The sequence below is a fragment of the Takifugu rubripes genome, chromosome 13 (assembly GCF_901000725.2).
Source record: "Takifugu rubripes chromosome 13, fTakRub1.2, whole genome shotgun sequence".
NCBI classification, from domain to species: Eukaryota; Metazoa; Chordata; class Actinopteri; order Tetraodontiformes; family Tetraodontidae; genus Takifugu; species Takifugu rubripes.
The window spans coordinates 18,971,721-18,997,699 of record NC_042297.1 but is presented as its reverse complement, the minus strand read 5'-3'; the positions used below and the strand labels follow the sequence as shown (position 1 = coordinate 18,997,699).

The following is a 25,979-nucleotide window of genomic DNA, read 5'->3' as shown; positions in this document are numbered from 1 at the left end:
ACGGTTTGATTGGACTTGAATCACCATGCTGGTTATATTCAGGGGCCAAATGTGAGATTTTTAGAGTCAGACACTAGGAAGGAATAATAAAGCCACGCGTGCACCTTTTTAATAGACATTTTCCACAGCAGCCACGATACTGCATCATCCGATCATCGTGTGTTAACTGATATCAGTTAAAAAAAAAAAAACAAACAGCGTTTTGACAGTGATTTCTGAAGCAAAGATGTGCAGGAATCCATTTTGCCAATGTACAGACAGTCATTTGACTCTCCTACAGAACTTAAACACCACAAGATGGAGCCAAGGTCAGGTCAACACCACCTAATGTGCAGATAGAAGTCAGATATTACTTTTAGATTCTGTTACGGTGTAAGAGTTTGCTGTGGACACATTGACTTTAACTTTAACTTCAGGGTTTTTCTTTAACCCAGCATGAAAAATGGTGCAAAAGGGGCATCGCATGTGAAGTGAATCAGTAACGGTAATCGTCTATGACCAGGATCCTGGTCCTGCAAAGTCAAATCTATCCAGTTTCTAGATGATATAGTCTATCTCTGAGTATAGGGAGTCCGCCAGATCTTCTTCACTGGAATCCTCTTCTTTAAGGCACATGGACCCCCGCCTGTCAGGAGAAAGGTGTATTTCAGACACCGTCACCAGATTTATCCAACGGACTTCTGATGAAGACTCACCCCAGGTGCTGGCACTGCAGATCCCCCACACACGGACAGTGTTTCCTGGGTCCCTCGTCTCCGGCGTCCCAGGACAGAAGCTCCATCACGTGGTTGGGGGCCCCGAAGCAGCGCTCCCGCTCGATAGGCTTGGCCGAGCAGACCGGGAAGAGCAGGACTGAAAACAAACACGGGACCGTCATCCAGAGGAACGCATCGATCCGGCTGAACGGAGATGGCGGCGCCGCGCGCCGGGCCGTACCTGCGTGGACGGCACAACAGAGGTCGGGGCCGCAGTCGCTCTGGCGCCGGCAGGTGCTCCCGGCCTCTCCTCTGGTTGCATTGTGACTGCACTGACCCCACACACACAGCTGTCCGTCGCAGCACTCCTCATCCAGCGTACAAGGCTGCGGGAGGAAAGACAATAGTTTAGGGGATTTTCTAAAGAGTCAGCTGTCGGGTGACTTAGGTGAACCTCGTCCATAAACAACACACTCTTGTAGACGCACTGCAATGCAGTCAGAGCGGAGCTGCTGCCCGGAAGTGATGCTGGAGATGAGGGACGCACCCTCACGGAGGATCGGATCAAGAGGCTTCACTTACCACATCTACGGGTTTGCAGGGCCGGCACCTGGAGCGCTGCGTGTTCTGAAGGCAGTACTTTCCCCGTCCACAGTCCTCCGCACTCACACATCCCTAAAAGCACAGGACAGGTGGGTTAAGGGTGTCACTTCCTTAATGACCAACAACAACACGAACCTACTTGTTCAATACTGTTCTCCAGGTCGCTGGACGGGTCGTCTGTGCTAATGCTGCCTTTCTCCTGTGCAAAGGTGGGACATCGGTCAGGTTTTGGACACAATCAGTCAGAAAATACCACTGATTTCTGTGGCTACACACACACACACACACACACACACACACAGACACAGACACAGACACACACCTGTTCTACTGAAACGGGTTCTTGGTCGGTTTCATTTTGAAGACCTGAGGGTGGAGGACCCAGGTTGTTGTTCTACGTTTGGGGAAATGATTGAGGACAGATTTTAGTCAAACACCGCGCTCATGCATTCTAGCTCTTTCTGCCTCTGACTGCGATGATCTATGGATCCAACACTTAAGAGGTTATCATAATACAAACCGATAGCCTGTGCTGTAGCTAAATACAGTGTTCAGTTGTTAAATAACTTAGTACAGAACGCAAGATGCCTACGGGGCGAACCGCATCCTCGGGCGCTGGCTGCAGATCCTCTGACCGCTGCTCCACTTCTACAGACTCGTCATCAAGCTCGGGTTGTCCCGTCTGACCGTAATAATCCCCCAGGATGTGAGTGACGCCAGGGTGCACTATCTCGGGTAGGATGCCATTGCAGACAGCCGTCAGAGCCAGAACGAGCAGAGCGACCCGCATGATGCCGCAGCTGTTGGTCCTGCGGCTGCACACACCCAGCGGAGCGGGTGTGACGCAGAACTCCGGAGCAGCCTCTGCCGCGGAGGGGAGGTGTCGTCCCATCAAGGTCACCCCACAACTTCTGCGGCCTTAACAAGAAATAATGTCTTTTATCCGAAACTATGTAAACTAGTGCTTGGTAATGACCAGAGGTGTGATGAGTCCACCTCAAACATAGTTCCGGTCAAGTATAATCACCATTCAAAATGACTGCGCTAATGGAAATTTTATTAGTTTCGTGCTAATTGAGCTATCTGTAGTAATTAATGGCACTTTTGGGGTTTCTCACAATTTAGAAAGAAGGGGCAATTAATTAATCTAGTTTCAAATAAATCAAATTCTATAGTAGCTAGTTATAGAACCTATTGTCGAAAAAGAAATGACACCACCGCCCCAAAATTGATCAAATATCAAAGTATGGTGTTCCGAACATTGGTGCAATAACGGAGAAGCTGCTTGTAACTTTGCTTTCTTCAGGGTTTTTAACCAAAGGAGCGGACTTTCTCTGGCAGTTCCACAGTCTCGCCACAAGGTGGCGACATTCGCCCTATCGGAAAAGCTTTGTTTTTTCCCACAGACGCTCCAGCGGCGAGCAATTATTCCTTTGTGAGTCTAGTCACAATTTCCTCAATTCCTTTCAATTCCTTTGTCCAGTCTAGTCAGAATACACCCGAAACGTACACTGCGTTGACCAAGTGAGGCTCGCGGCCTGAAAAATGGAGGAAATAAATGCACCTGAGGAGCCTCTCTATTGTTGACTTTCAGAATACTTTGGAAACCGAAGTCCGGAAATTGTGGCGGGGCAAGCCTCGCAGGTCAGCAGAGGGCGGACAGCAGCCAGTTAGGGTGGTGGTGTGTGCATTTGGCCCGTTTCTGGTCTGAGCAGCGGCCACGGTAGCAGCCGAGCCGGCTGATGTGTCGGAGCACCGCCCTCCGAACGCTGGACCCAGCTGCGCGCTGAAAGTGCAGCCTGTCACACTGACTGCAGACCAGCTCACGGTCCGACACACCATTTCACCCCCGGAGAGGAAGAACCGTTCTGCCCGAGACATGAGGTGAGTCTCACACCTTGTTTAAAGAGTTTCACACCTGTCGGCAGCCGCGATTTCCGAAACACAACAAATCAGCCAATTAAGACCCGCCGCGACTGTTTTTAACCACGGTAGCGCGTAACCAAGGTGTGATGAGCCCGGGGCTAAAAGGGCATCTTGTTATGTGGCTGATTGAACTTTGCAGTGTCAGTTTTTCCTCTCATGACATAAATCTTTAATTTTGGAGCGGCTTGTTTGTTGTGATGCTGTTTTCACCGTGAACCACCTTTTGATAGTCACATTACCAATAAAAAAATGAATAAAGTCCCCCATTTTTCACCCTGGAAAACATTCCCAAGGTTATTTTCACAGGCTGTAGCCTCTGCGTTCAACATATGGAATGTGACCACATGTTTACAGATAAGAAAACATAAGACTTGGATCCTTTTCAGAGACTTTTTAAGGTTCTTCCAACATGTCTGGTGGACTTTGTCAGGGTTGACTCATCCGTCTTGAGGGATGAAGCATCACTTGTGCAACATTCTGAGGCGATTATGCAGTCAAACACACATCGGCATGTCTTCTTCCTGTCGTATGAGCAATCATTTCCTGTTTAAATTGTAAAATCCAAACCTGGATTTCCCCCAGCAAAAGATCTAACGTCTGTACTGAGTTCGTCCACGCCGTTTGCTCCTCTGCCCAGATGTTGAGGGGTTTTCTGTGATTTATGTTTGTGGATACTGACAGCTGCTGATAGCTCGTCCCTCTCAGTAGTTATTTTAGACGTATTTATTTTTATCTGTCATCGGCATTGCTGTAATATATGTGAAAAGCAAAGTAAACTTCTGCGCTTCCTCACAGCATGTCGGCATCGCAGGAGCTGGTCAGGGCTGTGAGAGCAATTCTTACATTAAATTCCTAAAAAACAAAAGCAGTGGGCCCTTATAATGTCTTGAATACATAGGTAGTGATGCTATAACCTGCTGATGTGGTTACCAGGGTTCACTGAGGTCCAACTTTAAACTACTGTGGCATTATTAGACTTTGATATGGCCAAAGAGTAGGTATTAAATAGAAGTTCCCCTCAAAATAAAAATGTACTGTGATTTACCTAATCACCACTTTTTGGGTGAGCTTTGATAAATATAAAGCGTACTTTGGTTTGCTGTGAAGAAGCGTGATGTTTTTCTGTCGCTGTCTGGCAAATCAGGATGTTGAAAAGCAGAAACGTAAATGACAGCGTGACAGTGCAGCGTTTAGGGAGCCCATTTAAGAGCATCGGTTATCCTTTACTTCACCCCGGTTTACCCCTGGACTCAAAAACGACCTCTCCTTCATCACACTGGCGAGGAGCTAATGAGTGGATGTTGCTTTTTTATGGCCGAATCTACTGAAACGATAAGAAGGTGAATTCCCCGGTGGATGAATAACTCCGATTCCCGCTGATTCCTTTCACTGCTCCATCATCTCCCTGAGTGGAGACAGAGGTGTTTTCTAAACGCCCTCCTTCCTCGCTGCAATACGCTTCCTTCCGAGTTCCACAGCGTAGGAATGAACACGTGTAACCAGGCATGAGCTGCACAAAAGAAGGGAACTTTGAGAGATGGGTGGGGCCAGCTCAGTTGTTCCCTGTGGCCTGCGGCTCTGTACCCAGTAACATTTACTGTCCTGTCCACAATCCAGAAAATACCAGTATCAGCTGCACTGGTAACATATCTCATGTTTGCCTGTCGGATGAGAATTCCCTGCGGAGGGACCCAGTTGGCAGCAGGAGCGCGTTGGGAAAAGGGCTTTAAACGGATCCGTGTTTTACTGTCACAGTTTACAGCAGAACAGGAAACCAGACGCTCTGCAGGGGCAGATCGGACAGAAAGGGTCTGAAGGGTCTGCGGGGATTTTGGGTGGTTCCGAATATACGGGAGAAAATCCCGGCGCGTCCGCTCAGGCTGCGCGCCGCCTGAACCAGAACCTGCGTGGGTCGTCGAGGTGACCTTTGTCTGGTGTCGCGCCCGTCGGAGACGGTTTTGTTTACAGGTTCCTGCTCTCTCTGTGTGTTTTCAACTTCTGGATTTCTTTCCTCGGTAACGTGACCCTTGTCTATTCTGAGCTTGGCTGTACTGCTGAATTTATTATCCCTGCCAGGCAGTAATCTAAAGCTACACTTTTGGGCTCCCCTGCGCGTTGGCGGAACAAAACGAGCCCGCTGACATTATTTTTCACTTCTGTCTGTTTTTCTTTTTGTTTTTTTTTAAAAAAGAATCACATGTTTCACATTGACGTCCCACATTATTATCAGTTTGGATTCTGCTCAGACCTGGGGGCCAATCCAAGACATTGTTCATCTGTCTACATCCGTTGCTGTGGTAACGGTACTGCGGTGACTTTCGGCCTACAACAACAGGCAGATAAGAGAGCGAATGGTCCCGCTGCACGTCCTCAAACATTCCGTTCGTCCCTTATTGGGACGTGAGAGGTAGAACTTTTCTCAGTGGATAACCTGTGTTGAGCGTCTCCTAATCTGAGGGACTGATTAGGAAATGAAATAGATTAGATAGCTTGAGCGTTATTCCCAGTTTACTGATTAACGTTCTGTCCTGAAGGACCTTATCGGCGTGGACGAGGTTATCTCTGCTCTCGGAAGGAGACGAACGCGTCTGCAGGAAGCACAAAGCACTGAATAAATAACGCTGATGTGCGGTTTAAGTCAGAATGATTGGTTGAGTAAATCATCTTCACCTGGCCAGAGAGCGCTCCAGGCACGCCGCCTGGATAGATCCCTCTCCGGAGGCTCCTCGCTGCAGAGCAACCTGCTCCCGGAGGTCCACAAGTCGGCACCTGTTTGTGGAAAGTTGCAGGTTTCTCCCCCAGAGGCGGCTGACGTTTACGGCAATCTGTCAGTATCCCCGCCACATTCCCGCCAGCTCTTCTTTTGTTTTGGCAAAGCTGCCCGGACATGTAGTCAGATGTCAGAGCTGAGATAATACGGGGCGGCTCTGGGGCCTGTCGGAGGGCAGAGCCAGCGGGGCCGAAGTCCACCACTGCCATGTTTGCTGAGGCCCCGCGCCTGCTTATCAAACCCACAGAGGGTTCCTTCCTGGTTTTCTTCAGAGCGGCCTGTAATTACTGGTGCTGGCTCACGGCACCGCGGCACGCACATTTCCGGTGTCGTCACTTTTCCATTGTTCCTAGACGGCCCGCAGTCCTCGTTCTCAGCAGCGAGACACGGAGACACGTCACGGATTTCGCTGTCCTGTGTGTTTCAAAAGGGGCTGAGAGATACGAGGAGCTCGCACATGTTGATGTTGCAAAGGGGAGAAGAAAAAGTTCAGCAGAAAAGTCAAGCGCTCTATTTAAACAAGTGTGAATCAACAAACAGACTGATGAGATTAATGAGCTCAGACAGTGTTCTGACCTGGGATCTGCCTCATCGGGATTTGGCTTTAGTCAGAGTTACACTTTGTTATGTTGTGGTCGGAGTGATTCTCTGCACGGTATGAACTTCACCAAACCCAAATATTTAACTTGCTATGAAAATAATGGACCTTTTAAAGATATGCTTTGCTCACATCAGTGGTGCTCGGTGGCATTAAGGTGTTCTTTTAAAAAGAAATAGATCTAAAACCAATCAGTCTATCGGCCTGACGGGTGGGTCACAACATTGATGGAACAACATTGGTGACTCCACCCAAATCCAGAACTTCCATTGTTCAGGTTCCAGTCCAGTCCGTACTGTAAACCAGTACAGTGCAGGAGTGTGTGTGTATTCAGAAGTGTGCTGTTGAATCTCTCTATCTGACAGGTGTGTTTTCCACATTCCTGACATTCCCTCTCTATCTTATTGGAGTCCGAGGCTCGCTCCGTCCCTGATGCGCGCTTTTCCCACATCGCTCTGCAACAACGGCACGAACGAACGGTCGAGTTGAAGCATCATAAGACCGAAGTGCCTGAAGAAGAAACCCAAAACCACAGATCATGCAGTTGAAATTCTTCACTGCACAAATAAATAGCCGCCCTCTATTTTAGCTGCGTTCAGTTTTCATAGACAGAAGAGTGAAGATCTTCACCTCTGATCTTCTTAGGTAATGTGGAGCTTGAGGCTAATGCAGATGCAGACTGTGTGTGTTTGCGTGTGTGTGTGTGTGTGTATTCCTTCTGCTTCGTCTGTCATTACTTGTATTTTTATAGCCATCCTGCGGGTTTGTTCTGTCTGCCCACAAGTGACTTTCCATTCTGTCAGCCTGCGATGGTGAAGTCATGCGACTGTCGTTTGAGTGTTCTGGAATTGCTTTTAACTGAAGATATAGTTGCTGTGCATTTTCTTTAATGCTCACAGACTTGTACAACAGATGGTTCCAATAACTGTGTGTGTACTGTGTGTGTGTGTGTGTGTGTGTGCGCATCAGCTTTACATGGACTGAGGAATCAAAGCTAAAATACAGTAATTGTGCTCCTATTTAAACTTTCCCCAAGTTGCTGCATCATTTTTGGACCTGATTTTTTAGCTGTCAGGGGAAACAATCCAATGGATCCTCCCTCAGTGATGCTCGGTGCAGAAGGCTACACACGGGCTCCACAGCTTATTCCTGCCCCACGCATGAAAGATTAAATCACCTTCATATCAGGCTTGGGTCACTCATCACTAGGCTGGTTTTAACGGGTCCCCAGAATTAAGCTGGTCCTGGTCCTGGTACTGCGGGGCCAGTTACAGGGCTAGCTGGGTCTCGGGCTCGTGCTGATTAAGCATTTCTGGCTACGTTGCAAAGGAATGTCGGCTCTCTGAGGCGGCAGCAGGCTGTTTGCTGTGAAAGGCCTCTGGGATCCAGGGACTGAGCCGTTTGAAGCCACAAAGGTGCATGAAAGAGGATGAATGTGCTGCAGTTTCAGCTAAGCCTGGATTCTTCTATCAGTTTAAACCTTTTCTGTAAATGAAACGGCAGCGGCAGCAAAACAGGAAGCAACCTCGCAGCTGAACAGGAACTTCTGCAAATTATTATGCTGATTTTAGCACAGGGAGAAATGGCGCCGCTTTGGAAATGAGATTCAAATTGTCACCACAGTGAAATCTCAGTCGCCAGTGTGTAGAGCAAATATCTTTATAAGTGTCCAGGCACTGCAGCTTGATACCAGCCCCTATCTGGATCGCTCTTCCAGGGCGGGGAGCAATTTCATTGTAACTCCCAAACGATAGCATCAGTTCAGCCATGTCTCTCCGGGACACAGTTGCTAAGATTAAATGGAATCCCAGCTATTAATAGGTCTAACATTAAAACTGGTTTAGTCTACATTTCAGACGAAAGCTAATATAATATCTGATCTTTGAGAATGTCAGTTAAGTAAAATGACAGGGAGCAGATTCCTATTGGGGTCTGTTGGAGCAATCCTAGCCTCACACTCCTGACCGTCCTCCTTCATGGAACATTAAAACATCAATGGCTGCCGTCTCCCAGCGCTCCACGAAGCTACGCTCCCCACCCAAATGAGCACACACACATGCTCCGTGTCAGGGAGGAGAGAAAAAAACTTCCACATTTTTGCTTTGATGCTGACTTCGGACACAGGCTGTGTGGCAGGACTTTTCAGAATGCCTGGCGGTCGGGGTTAGATGGCAGCAGAAGAGAGGAGAACTGCACTGCCGCTGGTTTAGTGTGTGTTGCAGTAAAAATGTCCTTGACACGCACGCGCACGCGCACATGCTGCATGCACATACTTGTGTGGAGGGAGGACTCTTAAGTATGCCCAGTCCAAGTTAATCAACCTGTGTAATTGTTGGTTTGGATTACGGTTGGTCTGAAAAGCCTGAAAACATTGCTTTTTTTAGACAAATGCCTTTCCAGTCTACTCGCTCGCAGCCAGAGCCGCTCTACAGGAGTGAATGGAGGCGCTTAACTCCAAACAAGCCAAACAATGATTTTATTTCTCTAGGAATGGAAGCCCCAAACCAAATTTTGCCACACCACGGCGAGAACTTTACATTTGTTTAGTGCTTTGTGTCTTTATACTTGTGTTTTTTTTTTTTGTTCTAATTATATGCTTCAATAACATAAATGCAGGAGTTCATACAAGAAAAAAGTGCACTGCCTATAAACTGCTGTCAGTTAATATGTGTTGTAGCTGTTTTATCTTCTAATCCTCCAGGATAATATAAAGACCTTATCTCAGTCTTGCCTGTGAAATGACTTCATATATTTCAGACCAGTATTGATATCTTTGGGTGAGTCAGTAATGAACACTTGGGTACTAAAGATAGCAGGTTGGGTTGTCTGGGAACGATGTGATTTAGAGTAATTGCACCTGTACTGTGAGACAGGCAATGATGTAAACCTGGAGACGACGTCAGAATTCTGTGCGTGTCCTCCTCAGGTCGGGCATGACTGCGCAGGCCAAGCTGAGGGTTTAGCCACATCTGGCAGACAGTGAGCCTCGGCGGACCCAGAGCATCTGCTGCCCCAGGAGAAGATGGGCGAGATGGAGGAGGAGAGGGACAACGTGGGGAAGCTGTTCGAGAACTTCTTCCAGGCCTCCACATGTAAGGGCACCCTCCAGGCCTTCAGCCTCCTCTGCGGGCAGCTGGACCTGGACCCTGCCGACAGCAGCACCTTCTACAGCAGTCTGAAGGCCAAAGTCACCACCTGGAAAGCCAAAGCGCTGTGGAGCAAGCTGGATAAGAGGATGTCCCATAAAGAGTACAAGAAAGGCCAGGCCTGTGTGGGCACCAAGGTAACTGGATATAAAAGCCGAGTGTGGAGACCAGAGCGATTTCTGAGGTCATCTTTTCACAGTTACCTATTGGCTTTATTGGTTCTTTTGTGCAGAGTCTTAAAATTCCCTTTGTTTTATAGCCAGAAACACTCTTTGATCCCAGCACCGACTACAACTGCCGCCAGCTGGCAAAACATCTGTTTGCGTTGACCTGTAAAGTGTAGGCCGAACTGTAAAAGAAAAACAACCACGCACCTCAGAAAATACCATATAACTCTTGTTACTGCTGAGCAGAACTTGTGAGAGTCTTTGAGGATCACATTTAGACGTTATGGCCATGGGGGGGATGTTGTTCATACATAATCACAGATGACGTCTCATGATTTCACCTCTCAGATATTCCGTTAGCCCATTGTTTCCTTTTTTCTTTTAACCATCTGAACTTTGTCTTCAGGTCTGTAAATGAACACAATAAGAACCGCAGCTCAGCCGTACGTCCCGGTTCTCACTACGACATCCATCCAAGTCAGAACGCGTATACCCCATAAACACATAGTTTGTCACTCCGGCAGCTTAACACACGTTGACGGGAAAGCGAAGGGACGTGCGTTGCTTTGCACTTATGCCTGAGATATAATAACAACATTAAATCAACGGGCAAATGTGCGGCTGAATGATCACTCTGCTGACTGTTAGTGTATTTAGCCATAGAAACAGTGAAAATATTAGTAAATCCGGCAGCTCAAGTCACACGAGAGTGCTGGCGAGGGCACGAGCACGTGAAAAATCATGTTTAATAAAGAAAAGTCAGTCAGAAGGCTGCTTTATCTGATTCTGCAGCACAAAGAATCAATCAGAATCAGTGACGGCGGTCGGAAGCCGTTCTGGAATTACAATATAAAAAGATGGTTGCGGTGGAACAAAGAAATGTGCGTTTTCCTCTTAAAGGGATGAGGGGAAAGTGGAGAAACCCCGAGTGGTGACCTTTCAGGAATCAGCTGTCACCAGCTTGAAGGAGCGTTTTTATTGTGGAGAGAAACAGACAGCATCACTCACCAGCCAGGAATATACGGCGCGGCCGCCGAGGGGTCTGCTCGGCTTCTCGTAGGCTCTTCCTGAAAGGTCGGGGCTGAGCTGCTTATTAAGATGTGGCTGGAATCGGTTTCACGGGTTTAAGTTCAGAGCCAAATGATTGGGCTTCAGCGTTTGAGATTTCGAGACGTTATTCGCCGCGTTGCTTCGGTAGTCGTGGAGACCGATCAGATTTTGGTTATTTTCTCTCTCTGGGGAGAACATCATGGTTAAATCAGCCCCTTGAACCTGACACATGTGAAATCACTCAGCACCTCGTATTCCTATTCCCACTGTGGGAGCGATCGCTACAGGGCGTGACATCATCCCTGTTTTACGGTCCGACACATGTGTCTGCCATGACGCTTAACCGCAGCGCGACGTGCCCCGTAAAGTTTTACTGCACGTGGAAAAAATGCTTTGATTTGTCAATTCTGTAATCTTAAACCGTGCAGTGACTCAGCAACGACTTCGCCTTAAGAGGACGCAGAAGTGCACGTGGCGAAAGGTGAAATCCTCCGCGGTGAGTTCAGGACCCATCTGTTGGAGTGGGTTTTTCCATTTAAAAGTAGTTCCTTCCATAATGGACCAGACAAACATCACCAGAAATACGGCTGAGGCAGCGAGGTCGCAGGTGGGAGGCAGAAAGGAAACGTGTGCGTCCTGATTCGACAGATGTGGAACAAGCTGTCGGGAAATGGCTCCTATTTGGAATAATATATCAGCGAATGGAACAGGACTGGAACTATAATGGCTGAGGGATGCGGTTCCACGAGATTAGATAGAAACTTGTTATCTGAAGCCAATAAACATACACACTGTAGGCAGCCTTGTCCAGGCAGCACACAATGACGACACCCCCCCCGTAACCCCCCCTTTACACTTTATCAGCAGGATTTCTGCCTGTCTGTCTGTGACTCTTCTAACAGTATTAAATTAGTTCCTATGTGTTTGACCCTGTTCAAGTCTTCCTGTTCAAATTCCCGACGTTCCCTCGCGTTCTGTGTGAGACGGTTGAAGCGAAGGATGTTTTCAGCTCTAATTTGGTGAAACTATCGAGACAGGAGTCCGTCCACTTTGTTGAGCACAGCAGGGATGGCCGTCAGGAGTGGTTTGGTCCCGGGGTCAACGTTAACACTCGGAGTTAACCAGGAATGAAGGAAACGGCACACGCTCGCAAGTTCTTTTCATCATTGAAGATGATGTCATGTTTAAACCGCACATTCTCAGACGGACTGTAAGACAGTTTAACTGACTTCATGCATTTTTGGGTATGGTTGATGCACACACAAGTATGTAGGTTGTAATAATGGTTCGGTTGGTTCACTCGCGTTATGTGTAGGTGCGTGCACACGCTGATTATATCCTCATACCAAAGAATGCAGGTCTCATCTGTCCTTCTCTGATTTAGTGCCTGATCATCGGGGGAGGCCCCTGCGGCCTGCGGACAGCCATCGAGATGGCTCTCATGGGAGCCAAAGTGGTGGTTATTGAGAAGAGAGACTCCTTCTCCAGGAATAACGTCCTGCACCTTTGGCCCTTCACTATTCACGACCTACGGGGACTCGGAGCCAAGAAGTTTTATGGCAAATTCTGCGCCGGTGCTATCGACCACATCAGTAAGCCCCTGACTTCTGACGATCACCAATGACGTCTCTCCCTGACATAACAGGGAAAAGCGAAGTCTCAAAATGTTGTGAGCGTGTTCGCAGTGCTCTGCAGAATCTACCACGAGAGCTCCGTTGTTTCACAGGTATTCAGCAGCTGCAGCTGATCCTGCTGAAGGTCGCCTTGATCGTTGCCGTGGAGTTTCACATCAGTGTTGAATTCGTCAAGCTGCTGGAACCTCCCGAAGATCAGGACAACGAAGGTATCGTCCCCCCTCACGTCCCAGTCCAATTAACCTGCAGATGACCCCAGCAAGGTTTTGGGAAGGCGGTCGGTCCGCAGGAGCGCATCTGGGCCTAGAAGTAGGACGAGGCTGAGAAGATTAATAGGGTGACGTCAGACCTCTAGCTGCCAGTTTGTAAGATGGATAGCGTGTAGCTGCATCCACAGTCTGTATTTAGCCTGTCACTGTGCAGTTTGGTGCTCTTCTTCAAGAAAGAAAGTCGCTTCCCATCCAACAAGATTCAGTTTCCTCACACATAAACTGGAGCCTTCAATATAATGAGCTGAGCTCAAGAGGGTTGAGGGTATTCATGATGCTACCTGACTCCCTCTTACTGGTGACAGCTATGCACGAGTGTATCATTAAACTGCCTGCTTTACTATTTAATATTTTTGTAGATACAGCAGTGTAAAACATATATTACAACATATAAAACATATACATATATTGTATAACATTTGAATCTTGGCCTGGCTGCTGCTGAATAACCAGCATCTGACCCCCAAGTGTTAAAGGAGGAAAACGACTTCTCTGCTGTCAGGCGTTATCTCTTCAGCTCTAATATCTATACAGTGATAACCGCTCCTAAATTTAGGCACGTCCTGCTCTGCCACGATGGACTCAGCTGTGCCCTTGACATCACGGAATGCATTTTTCACATGGCGTTGTTACAAAACAAACCGTCCCAGCGATAGGCCCACGATCCCACCACACTCTTCCTCTGAGGGCTAAAAATAACCCCGGAACATCGAATGGGATCCTTGCACAAAAGACCTCATATTCCAAATACTCTCAAAACAACTCATTCCTGCGATTTTGTTCGTTGTTTCTTGACTTTTCAGGGATTGGGTGGAGGGCTGCAGTCCAGCCTGCAGATCACCCCGTGGCCAACTTTGAGTTTGACGTGGTGGTGGGGGCCGACGGGCGCAGGAACACTCTGGAAGGTGAGAAAGCTGGAAAGTTTAGGGGAGTATTTAGAAGCCTCAAGGCTTAGTGTGGCAACAGTGTGGAGTTTTGTCACGGAGCAGCATTTTTTTCATGATTCTGCATCATTGGGACCAGAGAGTGTTTTTGTAAAACTGATCTCTCCCCCGGGGCAGTTATTAGTATCAAATACTTAAACAGGCAACGTGAAGAGAGCAGATGCGTTTCTGCTTAACGTCCTCTGTCTAAACCAGGTCATTGTTTCAGTCTCTTATTTAGGAAATCCCATCAACTATGATATACAAATACTCAAGAGTTTTATTCCTAAATTAGGCCCCAGTGGGCAGAAAAGAACATGTTTAGCTCATTCCTCAGTGATGATGCTGGGGAAACAATTTTCCTACATGCTCAGCCCGTTTTAGAACTACATTTCAGAGCTATCTATGGTAACAGCGAGTCAAATACAGTCAGAGCTGATGTGGTGACACAATTCTTTTCTACCTACATGCTGTTTCATACTAGCACACGAAAACAAACATTAAAATCCAACTTTCCTTTTGTTATCTCCTCACAAAATTCTGTTCTCACCTTAACATCATCCCACCCTCGATGTTGAGTCTGAATTCCCACTGATTCACTGTTTCCTTCCTTACATTAATGCTTTTTTTTTTTTTTCCTCACCCAGGTTTCAAAAGGAAGGAGTTCAGGGGGAAGCTGGCGATCGCCATCACAGCCAACTTCATCAACAGGAACACCACAGCGGAAGCCAAAGTGGAGGAGATCAGCGGCGTGGCGTTCATCTTCAACCAGAAATTCTTCCTGGATCTTAAAGAGGAAACAGGTGGGAGAGCAGCACCGCACGAACGCTGGAGCTTCCCAGCAGGAATGGTTTCCATTTTCCTCGCTGTGTTTGCAATCATGTACCACCGATGAACAGATTTTAATAATAATGGCAATTTAACATTAAATTCATCGCTGATGTCTGGACGCAGCCGCTGCAGATGTATTTTACCGCGTTTCTTGCACGCTCTGCGCAGGTATTGATCTGGAGAACATTGTGTACTACAGGGACAACACTCATTACTTTGTCATGACTGCCAAGAAACAGAGCCTGCTGGATAAAGGCGTCATCATTAATGTAAGCAGGAGAGATTTTAGTTTCACTTACGTTAACATAAAATGGCCGTCGTATGTTTAAAAATGTCGTGTTTGTGTTCTACAGGATTACACAGAAACCCAAATGCTGCTGAGCAATGAAAACGTGGACCAGGAGGCTCTCCAGTGCTACGCCCGTGAGGCTGCCGACTTTGGCACCAACTACCAGCTCCCCACGCTGGATTATGCCATGAACCACTGCGGGCAGCCGGATGTAGCCATGTTCGACTTCACGAGCATGCACGCCTCAGAGAACGCCGCACTGGTCAGGGAGAGATTCGGACACCAGCTGCTGGTAGCGCTGGTTGGTGACAGTTTATTAGAGGTAAGGAAAGTGCACAGCGTGCTCTTTGCATGTTCTCCATGTGCCAGTGTTGGTTTTCTCTAGCTTTCCCTCTTCCCTCCCACACAAATTGATGCTTGAGACTGAAAATCGCCCTGTAGGTGTGAGTGACCTGCTCACGCTGACCTGGATACACCCTGACAACCAGAGTGCTTAGCAATGCTGCGTTTCTATCATCTCCTTTTGGTCTCACAGTGTTGTGAGCTTTTGTGCTCCAGCTTTAATATTTGCTGTATGTTTAATTCATCCTGTATTATTGACATTGTCCCCCCCACCCCTCCCGCAGCCTTTCTGGCCTATGGGAACAGGCTGTGCCCGTGGTTTTTTGGCTGCCTTTGACACAGCATGGATGGTAAACAGCTGGGCTCAGGGTCATACGGTTCTGGATGTGCTGGCAGAAAGGTACTACAATGGAGAATTGTGTGTTTACGTACTTTTTAAGCTACAGTTTTTATTGCAATTTGTACAGCCAACTTTCAGTATTCTGCCAGTGTGGAACACAAGCAGTGTAACATGATATAGCGTTTGACACTGCCTGGGGTTCTTACAGGGAGAGTATTTACAGGCTGCTTCCGCAGACAACAGCCGAAAATATTGCCAAAAACTTTGAACAGTACACCATCGACCCCGGGACTCGATACCCCAACCTCAACTGCTGCAACGTTCGGCCACACCAGGTGAGAGGGAGGGCGCTGGGCCAGTTTTACTCCATTCTATTTGAAGCTGATAGTTAATCTTTTCCCCCTTCATTCACTGTCCCAGGTGCGTCACTTGTACATCAGAGGAGAGCTGAGCGCCTGCTCTCTGGAGCGTGCTGCTACCATTCGCCGGCCGGTCAATCTGAGCCGACGAGGTCAGTTGAGCGGACCGTTATTGGCTGTTTTCTCGTGTTTATGAATGAAGACTTGAAAGTATTGCAGAGGAGCCTTAGTTTATTTATGCCACTTATGTGACTGATAAGAGTTTCCTGTCTGGTAGTTTCTTTGCCCTCTGCCCTCCTTTGTTTTCAGTTTCTCCCTCTAAAAAACCAAGTCAAACCGAGTTTTTGCTGACCAAATATAGAACACAAAATTCAAACATTCTTCTGTGTAGTAATAATAATAATAATAATAATAATAATGGAGTTCAGAGTTCCAACACTTCCCACAGCTGTGATCTGTGACAACTGTCACAACTCCTACTGTAACTGCTGGAGGCTCCTGTCTCATCACAGCTGCTCCCTTTTCTAGGTCAGGGACCCTTTTGTACATCTGTTACGCTCATATTCGCAAACACAACAATAGAAAAGTCCAAGGAGCTCTGAAGAACCGCTTTATTGATTTGAAAACATTGGTGGATTCAAAGCGGTGAATCTTGGTCAGAATCTTTGAAATTGTCTCTTAAACTTCAAAATTCGTGTCTTCAATTCTGTGTTTTAACTCGGCGTCTGGAACTGACGTCTTGTTTGTGTGAGCAGATTTATCTCTGTAGATGAGGAGGCGAGGCCCTAAAGGGCCGCTAATCTTCTGACGGGTGATGATCCTAATAAAACACAAGAACAGGGCGGTAACGAGGCGCCTCGTGTTGCTTTTTTCTTCCAGAGTCAGATGTCAGACCTTCCAGGCTTCTCACCTGGTGCCAGAAACAGACGGAGGGCTACAGGAACGTGTCGATCACGGACCTGACGTCCTCCTGGATAAGTGGCCTGGCCCTCTGCGCCCTCATCCACAGATTCAAGCCACAGCTGATGTACGTAACATCAAGCTGCGGAGCTGCTTCTTATCTCCGTATTCACAAAGTATTTTGTTCTCCCAAGGACTGCACCTTATCTGCAATGACTAGTTGTAGAGAAACCTGTCTGGTGGGTGTGTTAAATATTCCTGGAATGGCAGCCTTTGCATTTTTGCCTCCTCCTCCTCACAACCTGTGAAACACTTCCTCCTCGAGGAATGCTGCTAGCTATGAACGTATTTCGGACTCGGCTGCAGAACGCTATATAACCAGCGTCTGAAATTCCGCCTCATTTTGCAGGTCGTCTTCCTGAACTGAGCTTTTGTAAAAATCTGCATCTTTTCTGGTTTGACTTTCTTCCACAGCGAAGGACTACAGCAGCACCTAATTACATCCCCTCGCGTGGGTAATAGCTGCAGTCATTCCCCGCCACATGCCACTATCATTTCATGTGGTCTCACAAGTACCCCCCCCCCCCCCCCCCCCCCCCCCCCCACGTGCACAGCAGCCTCCAAACCGACTGTGCAGAGCGGAGCAGGTCTAGCAAAGAAAAGACAAGTGAGGAGAGAGCGGGCCTCTGTACTTACAGAACAACACCAACGTTTGTGTGTGCTGCTGCTAGGTTACCGCTGTCTTCTTGAAATTATTTCTGATGGCGTCTGCACATCGTCAGCGCCGGCCGAGACGTCGGGGCTATTCTCTTATTTCTTCTCCCGCAGTTTGAGAATGAAGGTCCTGCACCGATAACTGGGTTTCTGTGTAACATTCCGCTACACGCTCACTGTCCCGGCATTGGAGCCGACGTTATTTTACTCTCTGCTCCCTGTCAGTCACCTGATACGTACATGTAGGCATGAAAGACTGTCAAGAAATAATCCTTTAAGGAATCTGTGTAGCAAAGCTTACTGTTAACATTCCTGTCTCAGTGTTCAGGAGGTCCAAAACCTGCACTTAAGGAACAATAAGACAGGAAGATAAATGCTCTGAGCAGGGTGATCGGGAAGAATCTAGCAAGTCTGTGATCTGACGGTGTAACTTTTTTTTTTTCCTTCAGAGATTTCGACTCCCTACATGGAGAAGACCACGCCGCAAACTTGCAGCTGGCTTTTGACGTTAGCGAGCGTGAGTTCGGGTTCCGCCCGTTCACCTCGGTGGAGGAGCTGCACTGCGGCCAGGAGCTGGACAAGACCAAGATGATCACCTACCTGTCCAAGTTCTATGAGCTGTTCCGGGGGACGCCTCTACCCGCCTCAGGTAGTTCACTGTCCCCCTTTCAGCTGAGAATCCTCATTTCCAATAACTCAATAAAGGAATCAAAAGAAAGGCACCTCACGGATCCAAGTTATTCAGCTTTCGACGCGTTTGTCTATTTTAAACCCTCGATGTTACAAAGGGGTTGGTTTTTATTTGGCGAGGATGAAAACGTGCATGTGTTTGTCTGTTCAGCAGGATCCAGAGGAGCAGATGAGAACAACGAAGATTATCCCTCAAAACAAGTCAGAAGTAATAATTTCCTCAATCTGGCTTCGACGAGGAAAAGGGTACCAAAGGTGACACCTGCAGGATTTATGGTCACCACAGGTCTTACGTGGTTACCATAGAGACGTTGAAATCACTGTGCTTACACTAACAGGATGAAAAGAAATCCGAAGGCCTGGACCCTCTTTATAAGAGAAAGCGGAAATTTTACCTGGAGGAGGTTTGTCCTGATATTATATTAGAATAATGCCTTTAAATAACTCTAAACTAATGTTATAAAGCGTTATTGTGTATGTTTTTTGTCTCTCATCAGGCCACCAACCTGTCCAGTAACGGCTCATTGACCCGAGAACCCAGAGAGAACAAAGTGCGTTCGATGGCCACTCAGCTGCTGGCCAAGTTTGAAAGCACGCCCAGGTACACGGTCCGGAATTCACAGGTAAATAATAAACCTCAAATTTCAAACTTTGTACGGTGGCTGTTGTTTATCTGGTTGTCCTTCTTCTGTGCTAACGCCGCAAGTCTCCTCTTGTCTGTTATTTCCAGCATTTGGTTTTTCAGCCTTTTCTGTCTCCTTCCTTTCTTATTAACCGTCTTCCTAAACTTTCTGCTAAGAGGTCCTCCTCACCAACTCTAGACGCGACTGAGAACGTGCACGCTAAAGTCAGGCCTCCGGTCCAACCTAAACCTCCTCCTGAGATACAGGTAGTCCACAACAGTCCAAGTAATGAGCTTGTCTCTAATACCTCCTCTAAAATAGCAGGAAATGTTAAATTAGGGTTAGGGTCCTTTCACGTGCACACAGACATTTCACGCACATGCGATAGACCAGAGCAGCTGTAAGAAAAGTTCTTATTATCTTTTTACACCCATTTTGGTGCTGCTGACTTAATTTCACATCACAAACCTAAATATGATCCAGGCACCCAATACCATAATTGCATGTGTTATAATTAAACGTACATCCTGTTCGCAGCTGAGGCTTAAATAGGGACACTTGGTTACATGTGGATTTAGTCATGGAAACCATTCAACCGATGCTGTCCCACAAATCCCACCGATACGAAGATTTAGGATTTGCCTAGATGGCGTTTAGATTCAGATGGAAAGCGAAAGGAGAAAAGCTGTCGGAAAGACATCTGGCATTTGTTTCACATTCCTGGTTTTAGCTACAATTTGTAAGTTCATTTAAAGTGATGAACAGACAGACGACATCATGTGAATGGCATCTGCTGCTTGTTAGGAGCAGGCCGTGTTATCACCTGTGGCTTTGAGCGAGCGCTAATCAAATAAAAGCGTCGCTCTATCTTATTGCCTCCAGTTTAAAATGAGCCTCAGCGAAGCAGCAGGAAACTTAGTCCACCTGCCTCCACAATGTCTGCGCAAACCCAAAAGCCAGCCTCAGCCCCAGTTTCCCGTAGTGAGGCTGAGACACGTTGAGGGAGCGCGCCGCCAGGCGGCTCCCGACCCTCCACCTGAGAGCGATGGGGCCTCGGCTGCTGCTCCGTCCCGCCGCTCAGCTGTTGAGTTCATGTCAAGAGTTCTGCAGCGCCTCAGGGAGGTGGACGAACACGTCTCTGAGGTGATCACCTTCTCCTGCTTCTTCTTCTCCTCTCTGTGTTTCTGCTCTCTGCTGCATGTTCTGATCCCAAAACAAGCTCCAGAGCAAACGCTGATTATATATGAAGGCTGATCATTCGCCACCACTCTAATATGTAGGAAGACGGTCCCATTTAGCCGCCAGAACCTGCCTTTAACTGGGAAAGTCAAAGGAAAGAGACTTTAGTGATGAATCCTTAAAAATGGCTGCATTCACTGTAACATCCTGATTTGGTTCTTGCTCAACTGTGACAGAAATCCAAGAAAACATCCTTGTTTTTCTATTTATCTGGAGCGTGGGGCTAAACACGGACGCGGGTCAGTAGGTAGCACGGAAGCTAGGTGATAATTCAGCCACGTTTGTAAAAGACACCCAGCTTTTCTGAGGTGAGGGGCTGCGCCTGTGTTAGATAACAGGAGCAGAGGTGTCAGCGTGGGACGTCTGAGGACGCAAATAAGTGTGATGTAAGGGCTTGTGTGTGTTACTGAGGGCGTGCCTCGCCGCGACCAGACGGGACTGACTTGTCTTGTCTTTTGCCTTTGTCCTCTGTCCTGTCCTGTCCTGTCCTGTCCTGCAGAAAAAAGCGCAGGCTCAGCAGGCCAGAGAGTTTCACAAAAAGAGTATCAAAGAAAAAGCCGTTCACCTTAGCGGGTTATTCACAGGAGGCGGCTCTGCTCAACCCAAGGTGACTGGATGTCTGACCCCCCCCCCCCCCATCCCGGCCTCGGCGCCACCTGCCTCCTCTCCCCAGCTCATCTGCATGTTGAAAGGCGTCATGTTGCACGCAGCTCGCCTTTCTTTCGTGTTCAGTGTTTCCTGCCGTCCCACCTACAGCTTTTCCTTTTTTCCACCATCACCTTTACACACGCTGAGCTCGCCGCGGGTGGCAGCGGTTGATGGGTGTGTAGCACAGCCAACATTCCTTGGATCGGCCCACAAGCTAACCAACGTTTGCTTTTTGACACGCCGTCACAAAAGGCTTTCTGAATGACCAAATGAGCCGGTGTTAATAACTAGCATCCCCCATTTATTTCCGGCTCCTGAGCTCTGCTGACGCTTTCGCACGTTTCAGGCCATTTTTACCACTTGTGTCATTCTCACACTATATTTTTATATAATCTTACTCACTGGCATTTTAATGATGTGTTGATGAGGACGTCCAGCTCCTCACTCTTCATGGCTTTTGAAACGGAGCACAAATAAAAACTTTATGTGCAAATATGGACATTAATGCCCTTGAATGACAGAACATAGTGTTCATTTTAATGTCTTTTACATCAGGAGACCGACTGCTGCTTCAAGAGCTTTTTAAAAGCCCTTTCTGCCCCTGGTGCTTTTAATTACCAGCAACACTCAGAGAAGAAAACATTATGTCTGTGGTGGTACTTGGCGGCGTTTCCTGCTCCACCCACCCCAAACGCGTCCACAGCTCCAGTCAGCTGCTGAAGCTGCACGGAGAACTGTCAGGACAACTTTATGGCTGTTTTTATGACAGCATTTAAACTGCTAAACATTTTTAACCCAAGCCTGTAGTTATATCTCTCTGGTCCTTTAATCGCACGCCAAAATTAAAATTACACAATAAGAGTGTCAGGAAGTGACAGCAAGGCTTTGATTTCAGTGAAAGAACCAGTGTGTGTGTGTGTGTGTGTGTGTGTGTGTTCCATTCTGTCGGCCTGTGATGAAGTCATAGTATAGTGTGAGTGTTGAGCATTGCTCGTTGTCTTCATTAAGCCACATAAACAGTCCACATTTTAATGACGAGCTGGACGTTTCCTTCTAACGGAGGACATTTTCGAAGGGCTGTATGAGGGATTAAACCTGGTTTAAGGTTAGAATCTGTTTTAGGTTATGATAAAAGTTAGGCTTACAAAGTCCTTACAGAAATATAAAGACATTGCTGTCTTATTTTAACAGTCTCGTGGCCTCCGCGTTGTGGTTTCCTCACAGTTTGAAGTGTGTTTGTGTGTTCTTGGCTGTGTCAGAGATGTTCTGGGGTTAACTGAATATTAACTGTCTCAACACCCGCCACCTCGGCCGTGCCGTTTCAGGGCGACTCCGTTCGAAGGGCGTTCCCCCCGTCGGGCGACAAGTGTCACTCGTGCGGCAGGCGAGTTTACATGGTGGAAAGGCTTCGTGCAGAGGGGCTCTACTTCCACAGGGAGTGTTTCCGGTGTTCCACCTGCGGCTGCACCCTGCGGCAGGGAGCTCACGCCTTCGACTCCGAGCACGGTCGGTGCTGTGAGACCTTAGCGCTGGATCCATGTGTGACTGGCGTCCAACATTAACTCTGCTTTAACCTCACAGGTCAATTGTACTGTCAACTTCACTTTGACCGGCTGAGGAACGGCCCAAACCTGCACAGGAACCTTTCCCTTCGTTCTGTGAGTCCTCCTTTCAAACACACCCACTTCAGTGAAGCAGCTCTTCTTGTTGCTGAATGCTCCGTTCTCCTCAGAGTCGCCGCGGACCCGCAACCCAGGAGCCGATAGCCGGCGAGGGTCAGAGTTCAGCGGGCAGCAGCTCGGATGAGCGGCAGAGCCAGTCCTCAGCAGGTACCTTCAGCAGGTTCATAAAGACCCGCCTGAGCTGGCCCCTGAATGTGATTGGCGCCGTGTGTGGCGCCCCCCGGCGTCTGTGCCGCGGCATGCGCGGCGCAGCGCAGACTCTCGCCGACCACCTGAGGAACAACGGCCAGGACTACGCATCCGTGTTTGAGCTGCTGAGCATGGGTTTGCCGCTGCTGCTGGTCCTGCAGGAGGTGCTGCTGCAGATGCACGCGGAGCCTCGGCAGGAAGGAGCCGCCTCTCTGCAGCCTCTGCTGCTGTGGCTGCAGGAGAACGTCGGCCTCGTTTAGCCTCTCGGCTCAGCCGCCACGCACCTCTTCTTACTTGTAGCTGCGCACAAGCACCTTTTTTGTTTACCTGCCGTTTGTGGCGATGCTGTGGGCTTGTTTACGTCTGTGACGCACGTTAGCATCGGCCAGAGACAGTTTTAAAAGGAAAAGTCATTACCAGAGAATCTGGGAAATGCATCATAATTAAAGTATATCACTCTTTTTTTTGCCTTTAATCTATAAACTGTAAAGTTTGGAGTCCATCAGGCCTTATTGAAGACTGCTAAGGTGCCTCATCACTAATGCTGTACCAAAAAAAGTTGGAAGGGTTTGATTTGTAAGAGCTTTAATAGAATGAGACTGACTGACTTGATGCACTTTAAGTGTGAGATCCACCCTGTGGACGTGGTGTTGGACGAAAACCCGTCCTCATGTTAATGCTGATGATTGGGGTTTGTTTTTGTTTTTGGGTTTTTTTTGACTGTATGTTTTAACCAGACATGTTTACATGCTTTAAACATGTCGAGGATTTGGTTTGGAAGCTTTATTTACTCCAAACATTCAGGTTTTTTGCTTTTTTCCCCATATTTGATAAAACCAAAGGACGCTGTGGTCTCGCTCTACTTTGCTGCCACCTGCTGTTGGACCGAGAGAACTACAAAAGGGCAGATTAAAATCCCTGAATCACTTTTTTTACACCTCTCTGTAACTTAAAACACTTTATATTAAACCTGAGCATTTTTTTTTTAGATTCAGTGCAACGTTAACAGACAGTAGGAGCCGCTGATCACGTTGCAAATTTTGCCGCTCTCGCTGCGATTTTGATTTTAAGTTTTGAAGAGCTTCTGAAAACCTCATCGACGGGAAGCCGCACTGTGGCTTTTTATTCTAAGACGGCGTCTAATGTTGCTGTAGAAGCACTGTGGACTGTCAGAGCATTTTGTTTTTCCTCATTATAAGATGCTAAAGGCGGTGTTTTCTTATTTAATGGAATATATAACAAATTCTTTATATTGTGCAGAGAAAAGGTGAAAACTGGTTTCTAGATACACTGACCCTTGTTTTTGTTTCACATCTGTATAACAAGAATCATACAGTTGGTAACTTATGAATGTCAGTATTTTCCATAAACCTTTTCTACTGTTCAGCTGATTATTCTTTGTGGCTTTTTTTTCCTTTCTTTTCTTTGCATTCAGACGACGACTTTTATGAAGAGTCACATCCAGCTGGTTCTTTAGGAGAAATGACATTTTGAAGGTGACGACTTGCATGGTCACAGCATCATGTGTCTGAGTGAATTTCTAACGGCATTTTCACCCAGCTGGACTAATCGAAATGACAAGACTTGTAACTAACGGTCGGCCTCGGTGCCGTCGTCCAACTTTAAGCTCAGTTTGGAAATTAACTAACTAAAGTGTGGATTTCTCCTGGCGTCGCCTGGTTTCTAACAAGTACAAGGCCGAATAAAATGAGTTTGTCGACCTAAAGAGCAGAAGAAACCCAAAAGAAAAAGCCAGTCGTTGAAAATGTAATTAAAATCTAGAGTTTAGTAAAGTGTTTGGGGGGGTTTGAGTGATGAGCATAAGCTCCAAACTGAAGCACGATGAATAATTCAATAAAATATGACAGCGTTAACGACATCAAACAAAGATCATTTGTCCTGGGATCAGTGCACCAGGAAGGTGATTTTCTCAGATTCAAAACAGTCGTCTTGCTTCGTGTGAATGGCGACCTCGTGCACTGTAAAAACAGCCCGACCTGCTTTTAAACATGCGTTTCTGTATTGACCCTCTGGCGTCTGAAGCTGCACAACACTCACACCTGCTAATACAGTCTGACACATTACCGGCATCCCCGTCCCTCCTCGCTGAGGAATTAAGATAACCAAGAACGTTGCTGCTGCCTTACAAACTGCTCAGGAACGCTCTCAGAGCTCAGAAAGCATTTATATACAACACCTGTACTGACCAGGCACAGCAGCATGAGCGCAGACAGGTGAAGGGTAACACACTGGTGCTGTCGTCGGCGTGGCCCCTGGGATACAGCGGGTGGATGTGGTAGAAGCAGGAAATTAAGATTAAGATTAAGATGTACTTTATTCATCCCCGTGGGGAAATTGAATTGTAGTAGCAACCTATACAAAGTATAGAAACAGAATAAATAAATACAGATAATGAGGGCAAGTGGAAAGATCTGATGTTGCAGGCTGGTGGTTACAGGGTCTGGTCGGTGTTTCACCAACATTACCTGCAGAGACTGCACCAGAGCCACTCAGACGAGGGTCCATTCGCATAACTGGGTGTTTGGTATCACTTTCAATAAATTCAGCCTAAACGTTAAATCTATATCAACATTAACTAGTTGGACTTTAGCTGCTGAGTGTGCTTGTAAGACAGAAAGGAATAAAAAGTTTCAAATCTTTAGTGCACAGTTTATTCTGTAATTTCAAAACCTTGTCAACAAATGACGAGTCTTGTGACGTCATGTTTGTTCTTGTTTTCCCCAGTCAGGATGCGGCCACACGGGGGCGCTGTTTCACCGCTTTGTCCATAGTCGTGACCGACACTTCACGTCACCGTGTGCGCTCGTTTTATAATTGTTGCTGATTTTAATAAAATGTGACGTACATCTTTATGTTTTATCTGTTGTGCTTAAGATGGGAGGCTTTTGGCCACTGACATGAATGTTTAAATGTTAATATTGACATGGCCTAAAGTTGCAGATTACAGATAACCTAAGTAGACAAGGTTTTTGATAGGATTGTTTAGGAAAAATATGGAAATATAGTTGCATTTTAGCTGACATTAGTAAGTGTTCCAATTGCAGAAGTTTGGCCAATAGCAGTAAAAGAAAAATCCTTTTAAAATGTGAGTATAAAATGACCTTAAATTAACAAAAGGCTGTTCTCTCTTCTCTATCTGACACCATAAGGGATCATAAAACTGCATCAAACTGAAAGTGAATCTATTTTTTTCAGTAGTACAGAGCTCACCCACCTAGAATGAACCCTTTTATCTAATACTTGATGACTTTATAATGAATGGTAGCAATTTTAATTGTTCTGATATGTTTGTATTTGTCTACAATAAATCAAACCATTCTGCAAGAATTGG

At 47.1% G+C, this 25,979-nt stretch overlaps 2 protein-coding genes across 11 annotated transcripts; one reads left to right on the top strand and one right to left on the bottom strand.

Moving 5' to 3' along the window:
• Window positions 1-93: 93 nt before the first annotated feature.
• dkk3a (dickkopf WNT signaling pathway inhibitor 3a) lies at window positions 94-6,134 on the bottom strand. 3 transcript variants are annotated; one of them, XM_029845700.1, is made up of 9 exons: window positions 5,895-6,134; window positions 5,737-5,812; window positions 1,891-2,216; window positions 1,621-1,692; window positions 1,438-1,497; window positions 1,278-1,370; window positions 937-1,081; window positions 696-852; window positions 94-625 (listed from the first exon to the last, which is right to left on the bottom strand). In XM_029845700.1, exons 1-9 carry the CDS (start codon window positions 6,111-6,113, stop codon window positions 538-540), a joined length of 1,236 nt encoding a protein of 411 aa, XP_029701560.1. In that variant the 5' UTR covers window positions 6,114-6,134; the 3' UTR covers window positions 94-537. The 3 variants fall into 3 exon arrangements, with proteins under 3 accessions (XP_029701560.1, XP_003970066.3, XP_029701562.1); XM_003970017.3 differs by lacking the exon at window positions 5,737-5,812 and having other exon boundaries at window positions 5,895-6,013; XM_029845702.1 differs by lacking the exons at window positions 5,737-5,812; window positions 5,895-6,134 and adding an exon at window positions 5,473-5,617.
• On the top strand, window positions 2,789-25,975 carry mical2a (microtubule associated monooxygenase, calponin and LIM domain containing 2a). Of its 8 annotated transcripts, XM_029845698.1 has the most exons (24): window positions 2,790-3,182; window positions 9,519-9,875; window positions 12,340-12,547; window positions 12,682-12,798; window positions 13,662-13,763; window positions 14,429-14,584; window positions 14,781-14,881; window positions 14,966-15,223; window positions 15,528-15,643; window positions 15,792-15,918; window positions 16,004-16,094; window positions 16,822-16,969; window positions 18,006-18,205; window positions 18,398-18,501; window positions 18,585-18,650; window positions 18,744-18,869; window positions 18,977-19,135; window positions 19,752-20,012; window positions 20,608-20,715; window positions 22,082-22,262; window positions 22,338-22,414; window positions 22,489-22,585; window positions 24,063-24,123; window positions 25,373-25,975. In XM_029845698.1, the coding sequence occupies exons 2-23, from the start codon at window positions 9,615-9,617 to the stop codon at window positions 24,119-24,121; spliced, it is 3,123 nt and encodes a 1,040-aa protein (XP_029701558.1). In that variant the 5' UTR covers window positions 2,790-3,182; window positions 9,519-9,614; the 3' UTR covers window positions 24,122-24,123; window positions 25,373-25,975. The 8 variants fall into 8 exon arrangements, 7 of the variants coding, with proteins under 7 accessions (XP_029701558.1, XP_029701555.1, XP_029701553.1 ...); XM_029845695.1 differs by lacking the exons at window positions 24,063-24,123; window positions 25,373-25,975 and having other exon boundaries at window positions 18,401-18,501; window positions 22,489-24,019; XM_029845693.1 differs by lacking the exons at window positions 24,063-24,123; window positions 25,373-25,975 and having other exon boundaries at window positions 22,489-24,019.
• Window positions 25,976-25,979: the final 4 nt, after the last annotated feature.